General features: G+C 40.6%; 1 protein-coding gene and 1 long non-coding RNA gene across 2 annotated transcripts in view; one reads left to right on the plus strand and one right to left on the minus strand.

Moving 5' to 3' along the window:
* RRBP1 (ribosome binding protein 1) overlaps positions 1 to 18,995 on the plus strand; it is a 131,477-nt gene that overhangs the window by 80,393 nt on the left and 32,089 nt on the right. Inside the window, 1 exon segment of the mRNA XM_056813857.1 lies at positions 6,668 to 6,805. Coding sequence (XP_056669835.1) covers positions 6,668 to 6,805 — 138 coding nt within the window.
* LOC107650578 (uncharacterized) lies at positions 11,266 to 18,966 on the minus strand. Its single transcript, XR_001626116.2, has 3 exons — positions 18,841 to 18,966; positions 18,146 to 18,218; positions 11,266 to 11,518 (listed from the first exon to the last, which is right to left on the minus strand). It is a non-coding gene; the product is annotated as an uncharacterized LOC107650578 (long non-coding RNA).

Genomic DNA, 18,995 nt, shown 5'->3' on the forward strand with positions numbered 1-18,995 from the left:
TATCCCAAGCATTCCCACCCTGGAGAAGAATCTGCTAGGAGAATTGGCTAGAGTGGAATTACTAGTGGTATGCCTTTACATGAAATTTACTTTTGAAGAGTTCTCAGCTACTTCTCTGTTTGGTAATTTGATGGACTTGATTGAGGCACCCTGGTATGGTAGAAAGGACCCTGGCTTTGGAGTCAGGATCTGAGTTTAAATCTCACCTCTGATACTGTCTCTGACCATGGGCAATCATCACTCAGTCAGCCATCAAGCATTTATCAATCGCTACTGTGTGTGAGGCCCTTGTTATAAAGGGGGGGTGGGGGGGAACAGACGAAATATGTCCTTGTTTTTTTGAGAATTTTGTAGCCTATAAGAGAAAATATTGTGCATGTAATATTTTTGATACTTTGTTGTTTTACATAGTTAATAATCAATAATTAAGCTAACATAGTCCTTTAAGTTTGGCAAAGCACTACATATGCTATCTCATTTATTCCTTGAAACAACCTGTGAAGAAAGTGTTATTATTATCTCCATTTTTCAGAAGAGAGAACCGAGACTGAAAAGTTCAAGTGTCATACCCCATGATTACCCAACTAATAAATATTAGAGGCAGAATTCAAATGAAAGTTTTGTTGATTTCAGGTCCAGCTCTTCATAGGTTGATTATGTACCAAAACTTAAAAATTAGATAATAACCTTGGAGGAGAAGGGACTAGCAGCTATTCTAGATAGAGCTTAGGAAAGATCTCTTAGAGAAGGTGGTTTTTGAACTGAGTCTTGAAGAAACCTAGGGGACCATAGGAGATTGTATCCTGGCTGAGGAATGGCAAAAATCCCAGTATGGTTGGATCATAAAGTACACAGAGGAGAGTGAGGTATAATGAAGCTGAAAGGTAGTCTAACTTCCCCTAGACCTTAGTTTCCTTGTCTTGTAAAACAAAGAGGTAGGTTAGACTGAAATTTCTTATAATTCTAGATCGGTTCCACTGAAGGTTAGTTTTCTCCTTTCCTTGGAAATGTTATAACCGTATTAGATGTTTCTTCCACTCTCTTATCCTGTTGTCATAATAAATATCTGATAGCTTCTGGCTATTTAAAATGAGGAAGAAGGCAGTGAAAGGATTCTTCCACTCACTATCAAATGAAATATTTGTAAAATGTTTAGCACAATGCCTGGCATATGGTAAGTGCTTAGTAAATTTTTTCCCTTCTCTCTTTTCCCCCTTTCTTCACTATTCTCATTATAACTGGTAGAAATAATCTGATTAGAGATGATTCAAATTCTGAGGGGGAAGCTGCCTATCATTGACACAGGGCAGGACTATAGACCTCCAGCCCTGAAGATGAATCTTTGCTCCTTTTATGGCAAGGACAAAAGTCCCTTCCAAACAATTTCTAGTGGCAGAGCTTCCAGCATGGATGGGTGGCCCTCACCAACAAAGAGGTGGAGCCAAGAGGAGGACACATGACTAGGAATGTGATGTAGTTTGATCAGAAGTCATAGTCAGGATTCTGGAGTTTTAGCTTGGACTTGGCTGCATGTCTGTGTGTCTCTTGCTGCCCAGCAGTGGAAGGAGCAGGATTCTGGCTGCTCTGCTTTTGCTTTTATTCCCTTTCTTTTTGGTGGCTCTGGGAAAACTCTTGGTCTCCAGTCTTCTCAGCCTTGCCTTCTGACCTAGATCTGCTCTGATGTAGAGCAGCAGCCTCCCTTTGCAGTGCTCGCTCTCTCTCTCTCTCTCTCTCTCTCTCTCTCTCTCTCTCTCTCTCTCTCTCTCTCTCTCTCTCTCTCTCTCTCTTTCTCCCTCCTCATCCTTCCTCCTTTCTGTTCCTTTCTCTCTGCTAGGAAAGCCCACAGGAATGCAGTCCAGATTTGCCCAACTGAACCTAGGAGAGGTAATATAGTGCCATCTTCTTTTTAGGAAAAATTGTCTTTAAATGTTTAGAATTATGGTTGAATATCCTATTTTTATAGGCATTATTACTAATAAGCATTAATTTGCAAAGTGCTTTACATATCTTAACTCATTTGAGCCTCAAAATAACTTTTTGAGGTAGGTGATATTATTACCCCCATTTTACAGTGGTAGATTTATGAACAAATAATTCTTCTGTTAGTGTTTGCTAGTTTAACTTAGACTAGCTTCTTAGGTTCCTTTTTGAGCTAAGAATTTGCTTTGTAGTAGTTTATATTCTGAGAGTTTCCATTAAGTACTTACAGGGGAGAATCTCATCTTCTGCCCCTCAGCCTTCTTAACAGTAGTTCAATTCAACTCACAAACCATTTGCTATTTGCCCTAAGTGAATATAAAATATATTTAAAAAATAAGTACAAAGTCGTTTGATGTTTGGGGAGAGAATTATCATGGTGGGGGAGGAGGGCAATCAGAGAACGCCTCTGATAAGGGCTGGTAGTTGACCTGAGCCTTGAAGGGAGGTTGGGGTTCCAAGAGGCAGAGGTTAGAGAGGAACATGCCCAGGGATAAGAGGTAGCTTGCACATGCAACAGCAAAAAGGAAGTTGTGGACTTGGCCAGGAAAGACAGTGTGAAGGTCTTTAAACCTACACAGAGGGATTTGTCTTTTATCATAGAGGCAGTAGAGAACCACCAAAACTTCATGGATGAGTGAGTGACATGGCTACACCTGTGCTTTTGGAGTCCCTTCTTAGTAACTGGAGGATAGATTGGGAAGGGGAGAGACTCTGTTTAAGAAGTTGTTGTAATAATATAGGAAAGACTTGATGAAGGGCTGAATTAGGAATTGGCTCTATATGGGATGGATGGGAGATGTGGAGGCACAGAATCCACAAGATGTGAAGACAACTAGTGGGATTGGAGGAGAAGGGATACAATGATGACCACTTAATAAAGTATTATATCCCTTTACAAAGCTACTTGGAAATACTTTAGTTCTCTTCTCAGCAATTTCTTTTTCTGGTGTGAATCTGAACCTGAAGTAACCCCTGGCATTTGGTTTCCTCTTATGCGAACAGATTACACAAAAGTCATGTAGTTTGTTTTTACTTTTGAAGCAGCATGGTTTGGTGAGAGGAATGATGGACTCAGAATAAGGAGCCATAGATTGAAACTGTGATGCTGACAGTTCCAGCTGTGTGACTTTACCTTTGTAATCCTCAGTTTCCTCACCTGTAAAATGGATAACATAGTAATACTCAGTACATTACTCAGTACATGCCACACAGGTGAAAGCAGGAATGGCTTTTACTTTCCCTCCCTTAATATTAAAATTAATATAAATATAGCAAAGTATTAAATATTATATATTTCTATAATATAAATAAAATAAACACCAAAATATTAATAAATTAAAATTAATGTAAAAATAAAATTAATGAAAAATTAATAAATAATTTACTTTAATAATAAAAATTCTTAGCCCTGACTGTTTCTGAAGGTCTTTAGTAGCTCTAACTACTTGACTATTCTACTTCTTTGAGATCAGGGATTCTTGGTTCTTTTCCTATCTCTCTGTCTCCTCCATTGGCCTCTTCCTTGCCTTTATTTATTCATTTATTTATTTATTTATTCATTCATTCATTTATTTTTATGGGGGCCCTTAACCAATACTGTGTACTTAACATCTGTTTAACATAGTTGCATAGTTTCTTAATCTGCAAAACAAGAGCAGGAGTCAAAGGTTTTTTTTTTTTTTTAACCCTTACCTTCCATCTTGGAGTCAAGGCAGAAGAGTGGTAAGGGCTAGGCAATGGGGGTTAAGTGACTTATCCAGGGTCACACAACTGGGTAGTGTCTGAGGACAGGTTTGAACCTAGGACCTCCCATCTCTAGGCCTGACTCTCAATCTACTGAGCCACCCAGCTTCGCCCCCTTGCCTTTAATTACAGACATTTTCCTCAGGTATGTCCTTGGCCCTTTTATGTTCTTAGAGTTTCTTGGTTGACAGACTTCTCTACTCCCAGAGCGCCTCATCACCCCACCTTATTCACATAGCACCAGGCCCCCTTCCTCCCTTGGTGATTTCCTCTGCCTGGAGTCTCCATTTTGGAGAGTGGCCCAGGCCATCCAGCCTTCATTTCCCTCTTGACTATGCTTCCGACTTCTAGACTTCGACATCATATCTCATTTGCAGCCTCAGCCCCTTCCTCCCATTGTTAAGTTCCTCTATTTTATAGAGTGGTCTAGACCAGCCAACCTTCATTCCCTTCTTGACTGTGCTTTCTTCATCTTTCCTGTCTTTAACCACAAACCCCTGTGCCAGGCACCTTCCCCACTCTTCTCTTCCCTCTCCTCTCCTTCCCACATCCCACCCTACTGTAAGATTTAAATTTTGGTTATAAGAATTATAAAAGTGGTTGCCAATTATAAAATGTTAGCCCTTAAGTCAAAATGACTGTTATCAGCTTTTATTTACAAGGTAGAGATATTGAAAGTGGGAAATGTAAGAAATCTGATCTAGCCTACCAGCCCTAAATGCGACTCCGGTGAAGTCTGGCTCAGCCCCCAGCAGGGGCTTCCCCAAGTCCCAGTCTCCATGTGGATTTCCTGGTAGTCCTCAGCCAGCAGTGCCTGTGGTGTCTTCAGCCATTGTTTCACCAACACAGAATCCAACAGATTCCAAAAGCCAAGGAAGGAAAGAGAGTTTCTCCAGCCCCTCTCACCAACTCAGAGAGAGTCTGAATGCCCAGGCTGTCCTTTTTAAAGCAGTTTTCTCAACATCACTTCCTGTCTCTCCCCCTCTTCACAGGAACCAATCACAGCATCTCAATTTTCCTCAGGGGAGGGCAGTGGTTGTGGCCTTTGGAGGTGTCAGCTAGTATGTGATTTGTGAACTCTCCTACCTAGTGATCTACCAGTGCTAAGTAGAGACACTTTAGTTATTGATTTGATTAGCTAAAAATAGACAAAGGGAGAGTTAATTCTATCTTCACACCACCAAGACATCCCTTATTCAACTGTAAGCTCTCTGAGGACAGGGACTGTATCTTTCCCTATATTGTATCCCCAGTGCTTGGCAACACAAAGTAAGTGCTGAACAGATGACTTTTCTTCTCTGAGCTCTAGACCTTTGTTGGTCAATGTTCAGAGGGTATTCAGTGCAATTCAAATAAGCTTTTATTAAGCATTTAGTATGTGCCAACTATTGTACTGGTTGCCAAGGTACCAGACATGAAACAGTCACTCCCTGCCCTCAGGGAGTTTACATTCTGCTGAAAGGAATAATTAGTATCCACATAAGGAAATACTAAGTAAATTTCTGGAGTGCTTGTATGGAAAGCACTACCCCCCTGGGGAAGAGTGAACTGACTTTTGATAGAAGTCTGGGATTTCAGGACAAGGTAAGGAGAGCAAGCATTCCAAGCATGTGAGACAGGAGCATCATACCTGGGATGTTGCAGGTACTCTGGCTTGACTAGAATATAGAGTGCAGAAGTGGTAGGGTCATGGGAAATCAAACTGAAAAGAGAGCTTGAAGCCAAGTGAGATAGGAGTTTATTTTTTTATCTTAGAGGCAGCAGGGACTCATTGAAATTTCTTGTGGATGGTAGTAACTTGGTCAGACCTCTCTTTTGGAAATATCAGTTTGCTAGGTATTTAGAGAATGGATTGGAGAAGGGAAAGAATCAAGAAGGTCAAGGAAGCCACTTAGAAAGCTGTTGTAATACATGTAGGTGGTGATGAAGGCCTGGACTAAGGTGCTAGTTCTGAGGGGATAGAAAGAGTTGGATGCAAGCAATCCTGTGATTGGAGATGAACAACTAAACAAGATTTGGCAACAGATTAGGTGTCAATATCTCATCAGATTCTTGAACTCAATACAGCAAGAACCAAACTTTCTTCTCAAACCTTCCCTTTTGGACTTCATTTTTGTTTAGGGACACACCATTCTTACTTGGCTTTCCTTGTTATCCCTCCTCATCATCTTGCTCTCCTTCTCAGGTATGCTTATTCTATGCTCACATTTTATTTTTTGACCACTGTCACCCTAATACAAGTCTTTGTTTCTAATCTCCCGAGCTATTTTAGTAGCCTCCTTTGAGGTCTTTCTGCTACTTTTCTGCTCCCTCCCATCCATCCTTCTTGCCATTGACATGGGACATATTACTTACTACTATCACTCAATTAAATAGCCATAATGAAGATTTCCCAGTTGCAGAAGGCTGAAATAATTAACAAATATCTACTGGTATTATTAACTCTAATGTTCTTGGTACTTAATGAGACAAAGAATTATTCTCTTGGAAAGTATTATTTTCAAATGTGGCCTGCAGGCACACACACTCTGCAGGCAGAGAATTGACCAAATGACCTCTTGTGATCCCTTCCCCTCCGTAGTGTAGTAGAGAGACAATGAGATATGGAGTCAAGAGAGATGTGGTTCCACCTCTGATGTTTCTGAGCTGTTGACTACAAGCCTCCATTTCCCCATCTATAAAATGGGGATAATAATATATTAGCATGTACTTCTTAGGGTTCTTCAGAGAATGAAATAAGTCTGTTAGCTTGATTTTTAAATAAATCATAAAACCTACAAAACCATGAAAATTAGCTTTTGTTTGAAACCTGAAAATATAAACTGTTATTTCAGCATTTTCTGTGCTTGTAGTACTACAGTGCCTCCTACTGTTGAGTCCAAGAAACTATAGTAGAACCAGGCATTACTTAGGTATTAATTTGAATTTCTTGGTGCATTTATAGGCTACTCAAAAAGGTGATCCAGTAGCAGTTTTGAAGCGACAACTGGAAGAGAAGGAAAAGCTGCTGGCTACTGAACAACAAGATGCTGCTGCTGCTAAAAATAGACTGAGGGAACTTACTTAATAAGGTAAATCTCATGTGGTCTGTCTATAGACGTGCCCCTCCTTCCATCCTGTTCACTGAGAACCTTGGTAGAGAGATGTAGAGTCATGAGATGACTCATAGAATCAGAAAACTGAAGGGTAGTCCACATACCCCATTGATAATTAGGCAGTGTAAAGATACCTAGATGAAAGTCCCTGTGTGTGCATTAGGTTGTACTCTTTCCCTGGCAGCTTGATAGAAGAGCCTGGAAAAAAATCCTTGGATTCTTGGCATGGATGGGTTATGAACTTTATCATTCCATACACATGGAAGAGGTCATGGATCCACTGAAAAATATATAAATTATTACAGTGCTTCATAATCTTCTTTAGGTTAGGGTTAGGATTAGTCCAGTAGATTTTTAGATTGGGTTGTTGCCCTTGAGTGTCTAACTGAGTATTTTGGAAAAAATCCTTTGAGTTGGATGAGGACTTTGTTTTTCCTGTTTCATTTTCTTAGGCATGTGAGTTTTATGCTACTTGCTCTTGGTACTTGGTTTGAGTGCTGGACTCTACAACTTCACTGACTATAAATATCTGACTTAAACCAAATGTGTACTGGTTACTTGGGGTAAAATTTAATTGACTTTTTGTGAAATGGTAAACACTTAATGGAACTTGTTATTTTAATTTCAATTATCCATTTGTTCTCCTTTTCCTTCCTTTCTCTCTCCTCCCCAATTTTTATTCCTTTTAATGTTTGGCTATAAGGCTATTGTATCATGGGGGAGTCAGCTGATGGCTTTTAGACCAGGAAAATCACTTAACCTCTCAATTGCCCTCCCTAGGCAACTCTTTCTCAAGACTATATAATAAATTGCAGAAATGATGCCAACTTGCATGAGTAAAGTTTCCTCACCCAGGAATTCCCTATACCAGTGAACTGAGAGGTCTACTCATCATCTCCTATCATGCTAAATAGCACCTCTATATTAGGAGAATCAGTCAGGGAAACTCAAAAGAAGGTCAGACTAGTCTTGGACCTTGTGAATTATAATCATAATAAGGTCGATTCTGCCCCTCTCCCTCCCCTTGTCAATTTTATTTTCAATGAATAAGGCCTAATACAGTGTCTTAGATGTAGATGTTGATTGATTGAAGCCTTTTTAATCTGGTTGTGTCCATGTAGTCATATTCAGTTGGGCACTGTGTTTATTTAGGTGAGCTCAGAAATGTCAGTGACATATATCCAAGTTGATAAAAAAAAGAAAAAGTCAAAGATAGTCTTTCCTCAGAAGGATACTTCCTCCATATCTCTTATCTTTCCTGTCCAAAGGAATATGAGTCAGGCTTATAACGGATCCATTATTATTTCATATGATCACTGTAGGGGAAGTTGAGCAGAGGTGAAGGGAAGTCAGAAGACTCTTTGGAAGGTTACTTTTTTTGTTAATGTTAAAGATCAGGCTTTATAAATTTAGACCATTTCTAAATCTTGTTAAGCTAGTGCTTGTGCAGATCTTTGGACAACCACCTAACAATGATTTTGTTTGGTGTTCAGTTATTTCAGTCAGGCCAAACTCTTCATTACCCAATTTGGGGTTTTCTTGGCAAAGATATGTACTGGAATAGTTTACCATTTCCTTCTATGGCTCATTTTACAAATGAGGAAACTGAGGCAAACAGTGTTACATTACTTGTCCGGGGTCACACAACTGGTGCAAGGCCAGATTTGAACTCAGGAAGATGAATCTTCCAGACTCTAGCCTGCCACTATAACTATAACTATAACTGCCACCTAACTGCCCCCTAAAGATAATATACTATGAAAAGTGTGAATCAACCAACCACTGATTTTCTTTCCTGTCCCTGATTTGTGGATCTAAGTAAGGTCCACAGTGTTTAAAAATACATTTGGATTCCTACAAATTTTGTTCAAATTTAAACCTTTATGACAATTTCAACAAATGCCAACCAAGTATCAGATGAAAAAGATGAAAAATAAAATTACAAATAAAATTTTGGATGGGAAACTACTAATATTACTCTATGATATACTTTAAAAAAATTAATTAGTTACATTAAAGTTCCCAGGCATTCCCCTTTCTCCACCCCCCCCAAATGATATATGTATAGATAAAATTACATCTAGCTTCTTTTTGTTTATCAGTTCTGTGAAGGTAGAATTAACTCTCCTTTTGTCTGAGTTAATCAATCAAAAACTTAAAGTACCCCTACTTAACACTTAACAAGTCACCAAGTAAGACAATTCACAAGTCACTTACTAAAACTTTTTCATACCTCCAAAGGCCACAAGCACTGCCACCCTGATCCTGGACAGTGCAGGCAAATTGGGAAGCTATGATTGGTTCCTGTGAAGTGGGGGAGTGACAGGAAGTGATGTAGGGACAGGGTTATAAAAGAGGAGACCAAAACAAATATTGATTCATTCCTTGACTCTTCCGGTGAGGAGACTCTCCTGGAGGAGGATTCATTCCTGGTCTATTGGGAGAAAACTTTCTTGTGGATGGATTCCTGGTCTTTTTGAGAGAAACCTTTCTCATGGGTTTGTTCTGGGTTGGAGATTGCTGCACTAGAGAGGCTTGCTAGGTGAATGATTGGAACTGAAGGAAGAGACTTATGTTGGTAGAACCCTTGCTGAGGACATCACCAGGATTTCTGGCTGAAGAGACTTCTGCAACTCCACACGGAGATCAAGACTTGAGGGAGCCCTTGCTGGGTGGTGAGCTGGACTTCTTCAGACAAATTATAGAGTATCTAGCTAGGAAATACTTTCTACTTCCTTCCTACATTTCTTTTACTATATCTCTATTAAACTAAATTGTTGTTAAGAGCAGCTAACAGGCTCATGACTTAAGAGTTAATTTTATAAATGGCGACCACAATCTCATTTTTAACTCATATTTTTCAAACCCATTTTTACCCTTACTTATTGGCAAAACCAATTTTAATTGTTACAGTTCTTTCTCTAGAGGCGGACACGCACAAGTCATTCTTCAAACAGTGTTTCTGTTGCTCTATATCAGTGATGGCAAACCTTTAGAGACCAAGTGCCCAAACTGCAACCCTCAAGCTGCAAGTAAACACCTTCTCCCCCCCCCTCCCCCCCCCCCCCCCCACACACACACACCTTTCCCTGGCCCAGATGAGGGAGGAAACTCTCCTGTTGGACTGCTGGACAGAGAGGTGGATCATATGAAAAATGTCCTCAGGTGCACGTGGAGGGGATGGAAGCAGTTCCCTCTGCCACCTTCTAGCACGTGTGCGATAGGTTTCTAACACAGCTCTATATAATGTTCTCTTGGTTCTACTTGTTTAACTTTTCATAATTTCATGTAGGTCTTTCCATGTTTTCTTTTTTAATAAACCTGCTTCTCATTTCTCATGGTGCAGTAGTATTCCATCAGGATCATATATTACAACTTGTTTAGCCATTCCCCAATTGATGGGCATCTCTTCAATTTCTAGTTCTTTTCCACCACAGAGAGATATTATAAATATTTTAGAGCATAATAGGTTCTTTTCCTTTTTTCCTGATCACCTTGGGAAAAGTGGTTTTACTGAGTCAAAAAATATACACAGTCTCAATCCTCCTTCTCTCTCTCTTCCAGCCACAAGCCTGATAGGCAGTAGGAATACCTAACACCACTGGTAGCATCCTTTACTGCTCTCACAACTTGGATAACTTGTCCACAATTTTAACTTAATAAAATCCACAACTTTATTCCTTCTGAAATGCTGTTGTCTCCTTTGGCCCTTCTATATTCTAAAGCTCCCTGACTCAGTTATCTGATATATTTACATAAGCTAAGGACCTCTGGACTTTACCATCTGCCCTAAAGGTGAACTCTTAGGGCTTCTATCCCTGTAGCTCCCCTTTCTTTTGCTTGTTATCACCACCAATTAAATTATGAGCTGCTTGAGAATAGGGATCAACATACTGTTTTCTGTTTGTTCCCGCCAGTGCATAGTGCTTAAGAAAATAACCACTTATTAATACCTTTTCATGTCTTCTTTCCATTATTGGGAAGGATGATCTGCAACAAGGATAATGAAAAGATTATCCTAACTGGTGATGTTTAGTGTATAGAAGAGAATAAGGGAATAGGGGGACACAGGTAGACATGTTAACTGGTTTTAAGTGTTTGAAGGGTTATCATCACTTGAAAGGGGAATTAGACTTGTTCTGCAATAATCCTGATATAGAAGCAAAGGGCACTTCTAAACAATTGTCACTATTCCAAAGAGGAATCAACTGCATCAGGAGATGGTAGACACTCCCTTACTGCAGGTCTTTAGGGAAAAGGCTACATAAAACACTTCTTGAGGATGTTAAGAGAATTCTTATTTAGGTATAGCTTGGACTAGGTGGTCTCCAAGGTTCTGTGATTCTGTGGCCTTTTTCTTTCTAGTTCTAAATCTATGGTCCTATAAAAACTCTATAAAAATTTTTTTACCAGCTCTAGAATACTTACTATTTCTTCTTCTGTTATAATAGCATTGATTATGTTGATGATCAATAGTGGCCTGAAGAAATGTAGAACTAGTATTTTTAGTTTTTATGAACATTTCCTATATTTCTCAGTGATGTAGTAAGGTCATATGAGTTTGCATAGACAGGTATTATTGCTGCTGTTGTTTAGGTTTGAAAAGATAACATTGCTGAAGAGAACTATAGCCTGTATCTTGGCCAAGAATCCAGTTAGTACTTCTTCATGCTTTACTCTTGGATTCCCCAGTGCCTCCTCTGAAATACAAAAATGTTACACTCAGTCACTGTGCTGCCATGGTTTATATAAAGTATTAAGTGATAGTCACACTTCAGATAAAGTGTTAAGCTCTGAGGTTATAATTTCTTTTTTCATAGAGAGAATTGTTTGGGAGAAGAAATATTTGGGTTTGTAGTAAGTACTTATGTTTTATCTCATAGTAATTCTTCATATGATGCTCTCAAGAGGCAGCTAGATTTAGGGAACAAGGACTTGGGTTCAAGTCTTGACTTCTACTTTGACTTGTGAGATAATAAGCAGATTATTTAATTATTCATGGCCTCCCCAAATTGAGGTGATTAGTCTACATGGGATGACCTTGGAGATATATTTTCACTCTAAATCTATGATCCTGAGGCCTATATCTATAATTTTCCCCTTTCATACCAAAAATGACTCCCTCCGCCAGTTTTGGTTATTGGTTCATTGATAATAGTCTTAAGGAGGATCTTGCCATTTATAGGAACATCACAAGACTGTTTGGCATCTTTGTCTAGTATAGGCCTCCCCCTCTATGCCTTATTAGTCAGAAAGGATCATTTAACAAAGCTTTCTCTTTGGTTGGCTCTGTGGAGGAATCTTATATGTCTAACTCTTTTTGGAAGAGAACCTGAATAAGGGGCTCTACTGAGTCAAGTTTATTTTGTAGAATCAACAGACAAACATAGGACTCTTTTATCCTTCTCCCTTTTAGTTGTGCAACAGAGGAGATAATGGACTACTGCAGATAATTATCTGCCAAAGCCTGCCTTTGTTTCCTCTTCTCTTCTTTACTTATGGAAAAAATAAAATCAGAGAAATTTAAACCAAAGGTTTGAGTTAAGAAGATTCTTATTATGCATTAGAAGTCATCAGACTTCAGACTCTTGGTTTCTAAAAACTTGTTTTTGAATCTCTAAGTATTTTAAAATTAACTGTCAGTAGAAGGTGGGGGTGAGAGAAAAGAGAGAATAAGAAATGCAAGTCCAGAGTATATCCAACACTGTTTGTGAACAGCACTAAAAGACTTGTAATTCCAATAAAATGCAGAGCAAAGCAGCAGCTTTTCCTTAGGCATCAGGACTAAGAAATTATTAGGCTGCTCATACATACTCTCTAGCAGTAAAGCCACTAGGAACAGCCACTTTCAGATCTAGGAGGGCCAAGGCCTCCCAAGTTAGGCTCTGGATATGGAGGAATACATGCTGTTTTTCAGGTCATCCCCATGATGGGGGTGGGGTGGGGGGGAGGGTCCTTATGATGTCAGAGCTAGCCTTCTGAATTAATAAACCCTCTGTTGCTGTTCCTCTGCTCTTTTGGAATTTCTAGATCTAAAACCCTTTGGTGGCAAGCATGAATGTACTTACTTGCTGACTTAAAGGAAACACAAAAAATCAAACTCTGGTCCAAGGTTGTTGATTTAAGACCAAACCAACCTAGCTCTGGGTTTACCCGGCTATAGATTCACTAGTGTCCTGCTTTTGAGTACTAACTCCTTTTTTTTTTTTACTTTTTAAACATTATTTTATTTGGTTATTTACAAACATTATTCATTGGAAACAATGATCATTATCTTTTCCTCCCCCTGCCCCCCTCCCACCACTTCTCCCATAGCCGGCACACAATTCCACTGGGTTTCACATGTGTTCTTGATTCAAACCCATTTCCATGTTGTTGGTATTTGCACTAGAGTGTTCATTTAGAGTCTCTCCTCAGTCATTTCCTCTCAGCCCCTGTAGTCAAGCAGTTGCTTTTCATTGGTGTTTTTACTCCCACAGTTTATCCTCTGCTTGTGGATAGTGTTTTTTAGATCCCTGCAGATTGTTCTTAGACATTGTATTGTCCCTAGTGGAGGAGTCCATCACCTTCGATTGTACCACAGTGTATTAGTCTCTGTGTTCAATGTTCTCCTGGTTCTGCTCCTTTCGCTCTGCATAACTTCCTGGAGGTTGTTCCAGTCTCCGTGGAATTCCTCCACTTTATTATTCCTTTTAGCACAATAGTATTCCATCACCAACATATACCACAATTTGTTCAGCCATTCCCCAATTGAAGGGCATCCTCTCGTTTTCCAATTTTTGGCCACCACAAAGAGCGCAACTATGAATATTCTTGTACAAGTCTTTTTCCTTATTATTTCTTTGGGGTACAAACCCAGCAGTGCTATGGCTGGATCAAAGGGCAGACAGCTTTTTATCGCCCTTTGGGCATAGTTCCAAATTGCCCTCCAGAATGGTTGGATCAGTTCACAACTCCACCAGCAATGCATTAATGTCCCAACTTTGCCGCATCCCCTCCAGCATTCATTACTTTCCATAGCTGTCATGTTAGCCAATCTGCTAGGTGTGAGGTGATACCTGAGTTGTTTTCATTTGCATCTCTCTGATTATGAGATGTAGAGCACTTTTTCATATGCTTATTAATAGTTTTGATTTCTTTGGCTGAGAACTGCCTGTTCATGTCCCTTGCCCGTTTATCAATTGGAGAATGGCTTGATTTTTTGTACAATTGATTTAGCTCTTTGTAAATTTGAGTAATTAAACCTTTGTCAGAGGTTTTTATGAAGATTGTTTCCCAATTTGTTGCTTTCCTTCTGATTTTAGTTATATTGGTTTTGTTTGTACAAAAGCTTTTTAATTTGATGTAGTCGAAATTATTTATTTTACATTTTGTGACTCTTTCTATGTCTTGCTTGGTTTTAAAGTCTTTCCCTTCCCAAAGGTCTGACATGTATACTATTCTGTTTTTACCTAATTTACTTATAGTTTCCTTCTTTATGTTCATGTCAGTCACTCATTTTGAATTTATCTTGGTGTAGGGTGTGAGGTATTGATCTAATCCTAATCTCTCCCACACTGTCTGACAGTTTTCCCAGCAGTTTTTATCAAATAGTGGATTTTTGACCCAAAAGCTGAGATCTTTGGGTTTATCATATATTGTCTTGCTGAGGTCACTTGCCCCAAGTCTATTCCACTGATCCTCCTTTCTGTCTCTTAGCCAGTACCAAATTGTTTTGATGACTGCTGCTTTGTAATATAATTTGAGATCTGGGACTGCAAGGCCCCCTTCCTTTGTATTTTTTTTCTACTAACTCCCTTAAACTGCTGGCTAGAAGATTCTCCTTGGCACAACCTAGAATAAGGTCCCTCCTCTTCCCTCTCTCTCTCTCTCCCCTCTCTCTGTCTCTCTCTCAGAGAATTAGTCCTTTGCAGCCAAATCAGATTGGCATAGAATTCAACAGTTAAGAAAAAGCTTAAGATCTAATAGCCCTCTGGAAAAGACATTCAAAGGGGACTAAGTAAATAAATCCAAATAAGGCTGGCATCTGGTAAACTTTTGAAGACTGTTGATGGCATTGGGATGCACCACTAAATTCCAAGGAGAGACATGATTTCATCATTCCACTATGTGCCAGGCATTGGTCTTGGCTCTGGGGGTAACCAAGAACGAAATCATCCCTCCTGCAAAGAGCTTATGTTATATTTGGGAAGACAGTAAGGACATATAAAAGTGTCAATAGCATAGATATAGTAGTTGTCTCTTGGTGACTGAGAATGACGATTGTCTTTGTGCAGTTTCATCTACGGTGTACCCTCATGTGGCTTTGAAGTCCAAAGACTGAGGCGCAGAGTGTGTGGCACATGGGGCCTGGGAAGCCAGTTGTTATGGGAGGTGCGATTGTGGTCTGGTGTCGGCGTTCACGTGCAGCGGCAAGACATCGACGTAGCTCATCTTCAAAGGTGATGGCGGCATGGTGAATATGGGTTCGCCAGCTGCTTCTGTCAGAGGCAGCGAGTTCTAGTTGCTTTGGTGTCATGCCAGCCCACTTCAAGTTGGACTTTAGCTGATCCTTGAATCTTTTCTTTGGTCGGCCTTGTTTCCTGAGTCCAGCTGACAGTTCACCATAGAATACCTGTGTTGGTATTCGCTGTGGGTCCATGCGGAGGACGTGTCCAGATCATCGTAGCTGGGTTTTGAGGACCATGACTTCGATGCTGGTGGAGTTGGCTGTGTCGAGGACTTCCTGATTGGTGATTCGGTCCTGCCATCGGATCCTCATGATTGACCAGAGAGAGCGTTGGTGGAATTGCTCCAGCTGTTTCATGTGCTTCCGGTACAGTGTCCATGTCTCACAACCGTACAGGAGCGAGCTGAGGACCACTGCGTTGTACACTTTGAGCTTCGTCGCAGTGCTTACACCGCTGTGTTGGAGGACTTTGGAGCGCAGCTGCCCGAGTGTCTGGCTGGCCTTTTGGATCCTGGCATTAATCTCATGGTCTAGGGACCTGTCATTAGCAATGGTGCTGCCCAGGTACTTGAAAGTGTTGACGTTAGAAAGCTGCGTGCCGTCGATTGTAATGCACGGCTGGTTAGTTGGCCTCCCTGGTGCAGGTTGGAACAGCACCTCTGTTTTGCTGAGGCTGATAGTCAGGCCAAATAGTTTTGTTGCAGTAGAGAACCTGTCCACAATGGTTTGGAAATTATTTTCTTGGTGGGCCATGAGAGCACAGTCATCTGCGAAGAGAGCTTCCAGGATGAGTCTGCTGTCTTTGTTTTTGCAATCAGGCGGCGAAGGTCAAATAGTGAGCCATCCAGTCGGTATTTGATGTAGACGCCCAGGTCTAGATCCATCACAGCATGTCGTAATACTTGGGTGAAAAATAGGTTGAATAGTACTGGAGCGAGGACACTAGCCTTGTTTCACGCCATTGGAGATGTTGAAGTGATCAGAAGTCTCTCCACCAGATAGGACTTCCCCTGTCATGTTGACATGAAAGAGCTGGATCAGTTTGACAAATTTTGCTGGGCAACCGAGCTTGCTGAGGATCACCCACAATGTGTCCCTGTTCACTGTGTTGAACGCCTTTGTCAGGTCTATGAAGACAATGTAGAGACTCAGGTTCTGCTTAAGGCATTTTTCCTGCATTTGCCTCACCATGAAGACCATGTCGATGGTGCTGCGATCTGGTTGGAAGCCACATTGTGATTCAGGCAGATTCTGCTCTGAGACAGATGACAGGAGTCGAGTATAACACGGGCGAGGATCTTTCCAGCAGTGGAGAGTAGTGAGATGCCTCTGTAGCTGTCTCAGGCTGCTCCTGTGCCTTTGTTCTTGTATAGGGCTACGATGGAGGCATCTCTGAGTTCTGGGGGCATGTCTTCCTCTTCCCATATGCTGGTCAGCACTATGTGGAATGCCTCGAGCACCTTTCCATTTAAGGCCTTGTACACCTCGGTTGGGATCCCGTCTTTACCGGGTGCCTTGCCTGCACTCATTTGTTTAATGGCTTTTTGGATTTCCTCTATTGAAGGAGGGACGTCACGTTGTTCAATGGAGTGGTTTTGGGGGGATCTGGTCAAGGGTGCTTTGGTCGACTGAAGAGGGTCAGTTGAGAAGCTGACTGAAGTGTTCTTTCTACCTGTTGCTGATGCTTTTTTTATCTTTTATGAGAGTGTCACCATCAGAGGTTAGCAAGGGAGTGGTGGTGGGTTTTGATGACCCATAGACATAGATATATAAAGCTAATACATATAAGGACTGAGTATATGCAATTGACTGGGGCCCACTGGTGCTCTAGAGGAGAGCAGTTAGTAAGATACAGAATACCTGCCACACACATGTGCTGCTGAGGTGTCTGGTAGTCCTTTGTGGTATTTCCTTGGGGCAACTAAGTGGTAGAGTAGTCAGGATTACCTGAGTTCAGATTTGGGCTCAGATACATTCTAACAGTAAAACTGTGGCAAATCACTTAACCTCATTTACTTATCCCTGGCTTGCCCTTCTCTCTTAAGAGTTGTTTCTAAGAGAAAAGTAAGGTGTTTAAAAAGAATTTCCTTTCAAAGAATTAAGGTGAATACATACGATGTATATGTATATTTATGGTACACATGCACATACATACAATGAATTCCAGTATAATGGAATCTTTGAGTTCTTCTGAGGTTGTAATTTTTTCCATTTCCTGTCCAAAAAGAGGGGAAGCCCCATCAGAGGTGACTTTAGCACCGTGTGTGACAGTTTGCTTCCTGTTCCTCGGGGATCAAGAATGGTTATTTCTTACCCCCCCCCCCCCAAAAAAAAAGAATTGTTATTTTTCTTCTTGATTGGATAGGAGACTAGTGAGAGCATCAGATTCTAAACTAGGTAGATTTGGGGAGATATGGGTAACTCTTTCTCTTTTCCCCTTCCCCCCAGTCCCCATTCTATACATCTCTCAGCAGGAGTGCTTGCTTTGTGTTTTTGGATCCCAAATTTCTCTATTGTGACTTTATTGTGCATATTATTTATTTATTTTATTTCCTAGGCTATGCCAAGCTATAAATGCTATTTCTTCCCACTATTACTTAGCTCAATAAAAATCTGAGAAATGAATTATTAAACTTGACATTTGACAGATTCTAGGCCAGAGTCAAAAAGTTTTTTAACATTCTGTAGAAATAGGTGTTGAGGTCAGTGAGTGAAGAAAGATGTCTAGGAGTTTATCTATTGACCAACTAAGTCGTCTTTAGTTCTTATAACACGGGGCTTATTTTGTCCTCTAGTTGCCCCATGTAGAACAACAGTGGCATCCAGTGGCCACTTTGGTCAATAATGACCTTGCTTCCTTCTAGGTCTTCATGCCTACCTTCTCTTCTGCTTTGGAAAAAGCCTTTAGTCCTTTGGTTTGCTCTCATCTGAAAACCAAGTGAATCATGCCCCTGGGTAGAAAAAGATTTGTAAGATTACTTTGGTTTGGGAGATCTAGGATCTAATATGTGTGTGCTCTAAGGAGAGTGAGAATAGATGGAGAGTGGAGGTTTGAACAAGAAAGTTTGTGAAGGGGCGGGGCAGCTGGGTGGCTCAGTGGATTGAGAATCAGACCCAGAGACAGGAGATCCTGGGTTCAAATCTGGCATCAGACATTTCCTAGCTGTTCCCCTGGGCAAGTCACTTAACTCCCATTGCCTAGCCCTTACCACTCTTCTGCCTTAGAATCAATACCCAGTATTTTCTAAGATGGAAGGTAAGGTTTAAAAAAAAAAAAGGAGATCATGACCCTGAAGTTAACCTGGGAGACCCAATATGAGAGCTAGCACTTCTGCTGTCCTTCTGATTCCTGGTGCTTAGCTTTTGTGTGGGTGACAAGGTAGGGTATCTATCTGCTCTCCTTATGCACAGTAAAGCTTACTGTCTTCCACATAATAGTGGAAATTTAAGAGAAGTTTGAATAGCAAGCTCTGGGATTTTTGTAGAATTGAACCAGAGTGATTTAAAACGTCCTCTTGATCTAAGCCTCTTGACCCATAGGTCAGGATGAGAATGATTTGATACAGCTTTTACCTTGACTCTCCCATCCTTGTGTTCTCCTCTTTCTTACTATTGCCAAGTAATAATCCTAGCTTTCTACATGAGAATTTCCCCCATGTAAGCACAGAATTGCTTTGCTGTTTGTGTTTTCCTCAGAATCCCACACTGGGGTCTAAACTTAGTTACAT

This window comes from Monodelphis domestica, chromosome 1, assembly GCF_027887165.1.
Source record: "Monodelphis domestica isolate mMonDom1 chromosome 1, mMonDom1.pri, whole genome shotgun sequence".
NCBI classification, from domain to species: Eukaryota; Metazoa; Chordata; class Mammalia; order Didelphimorphia; family Didelphidae; genus Monodelphis; species Monodelphis domestica.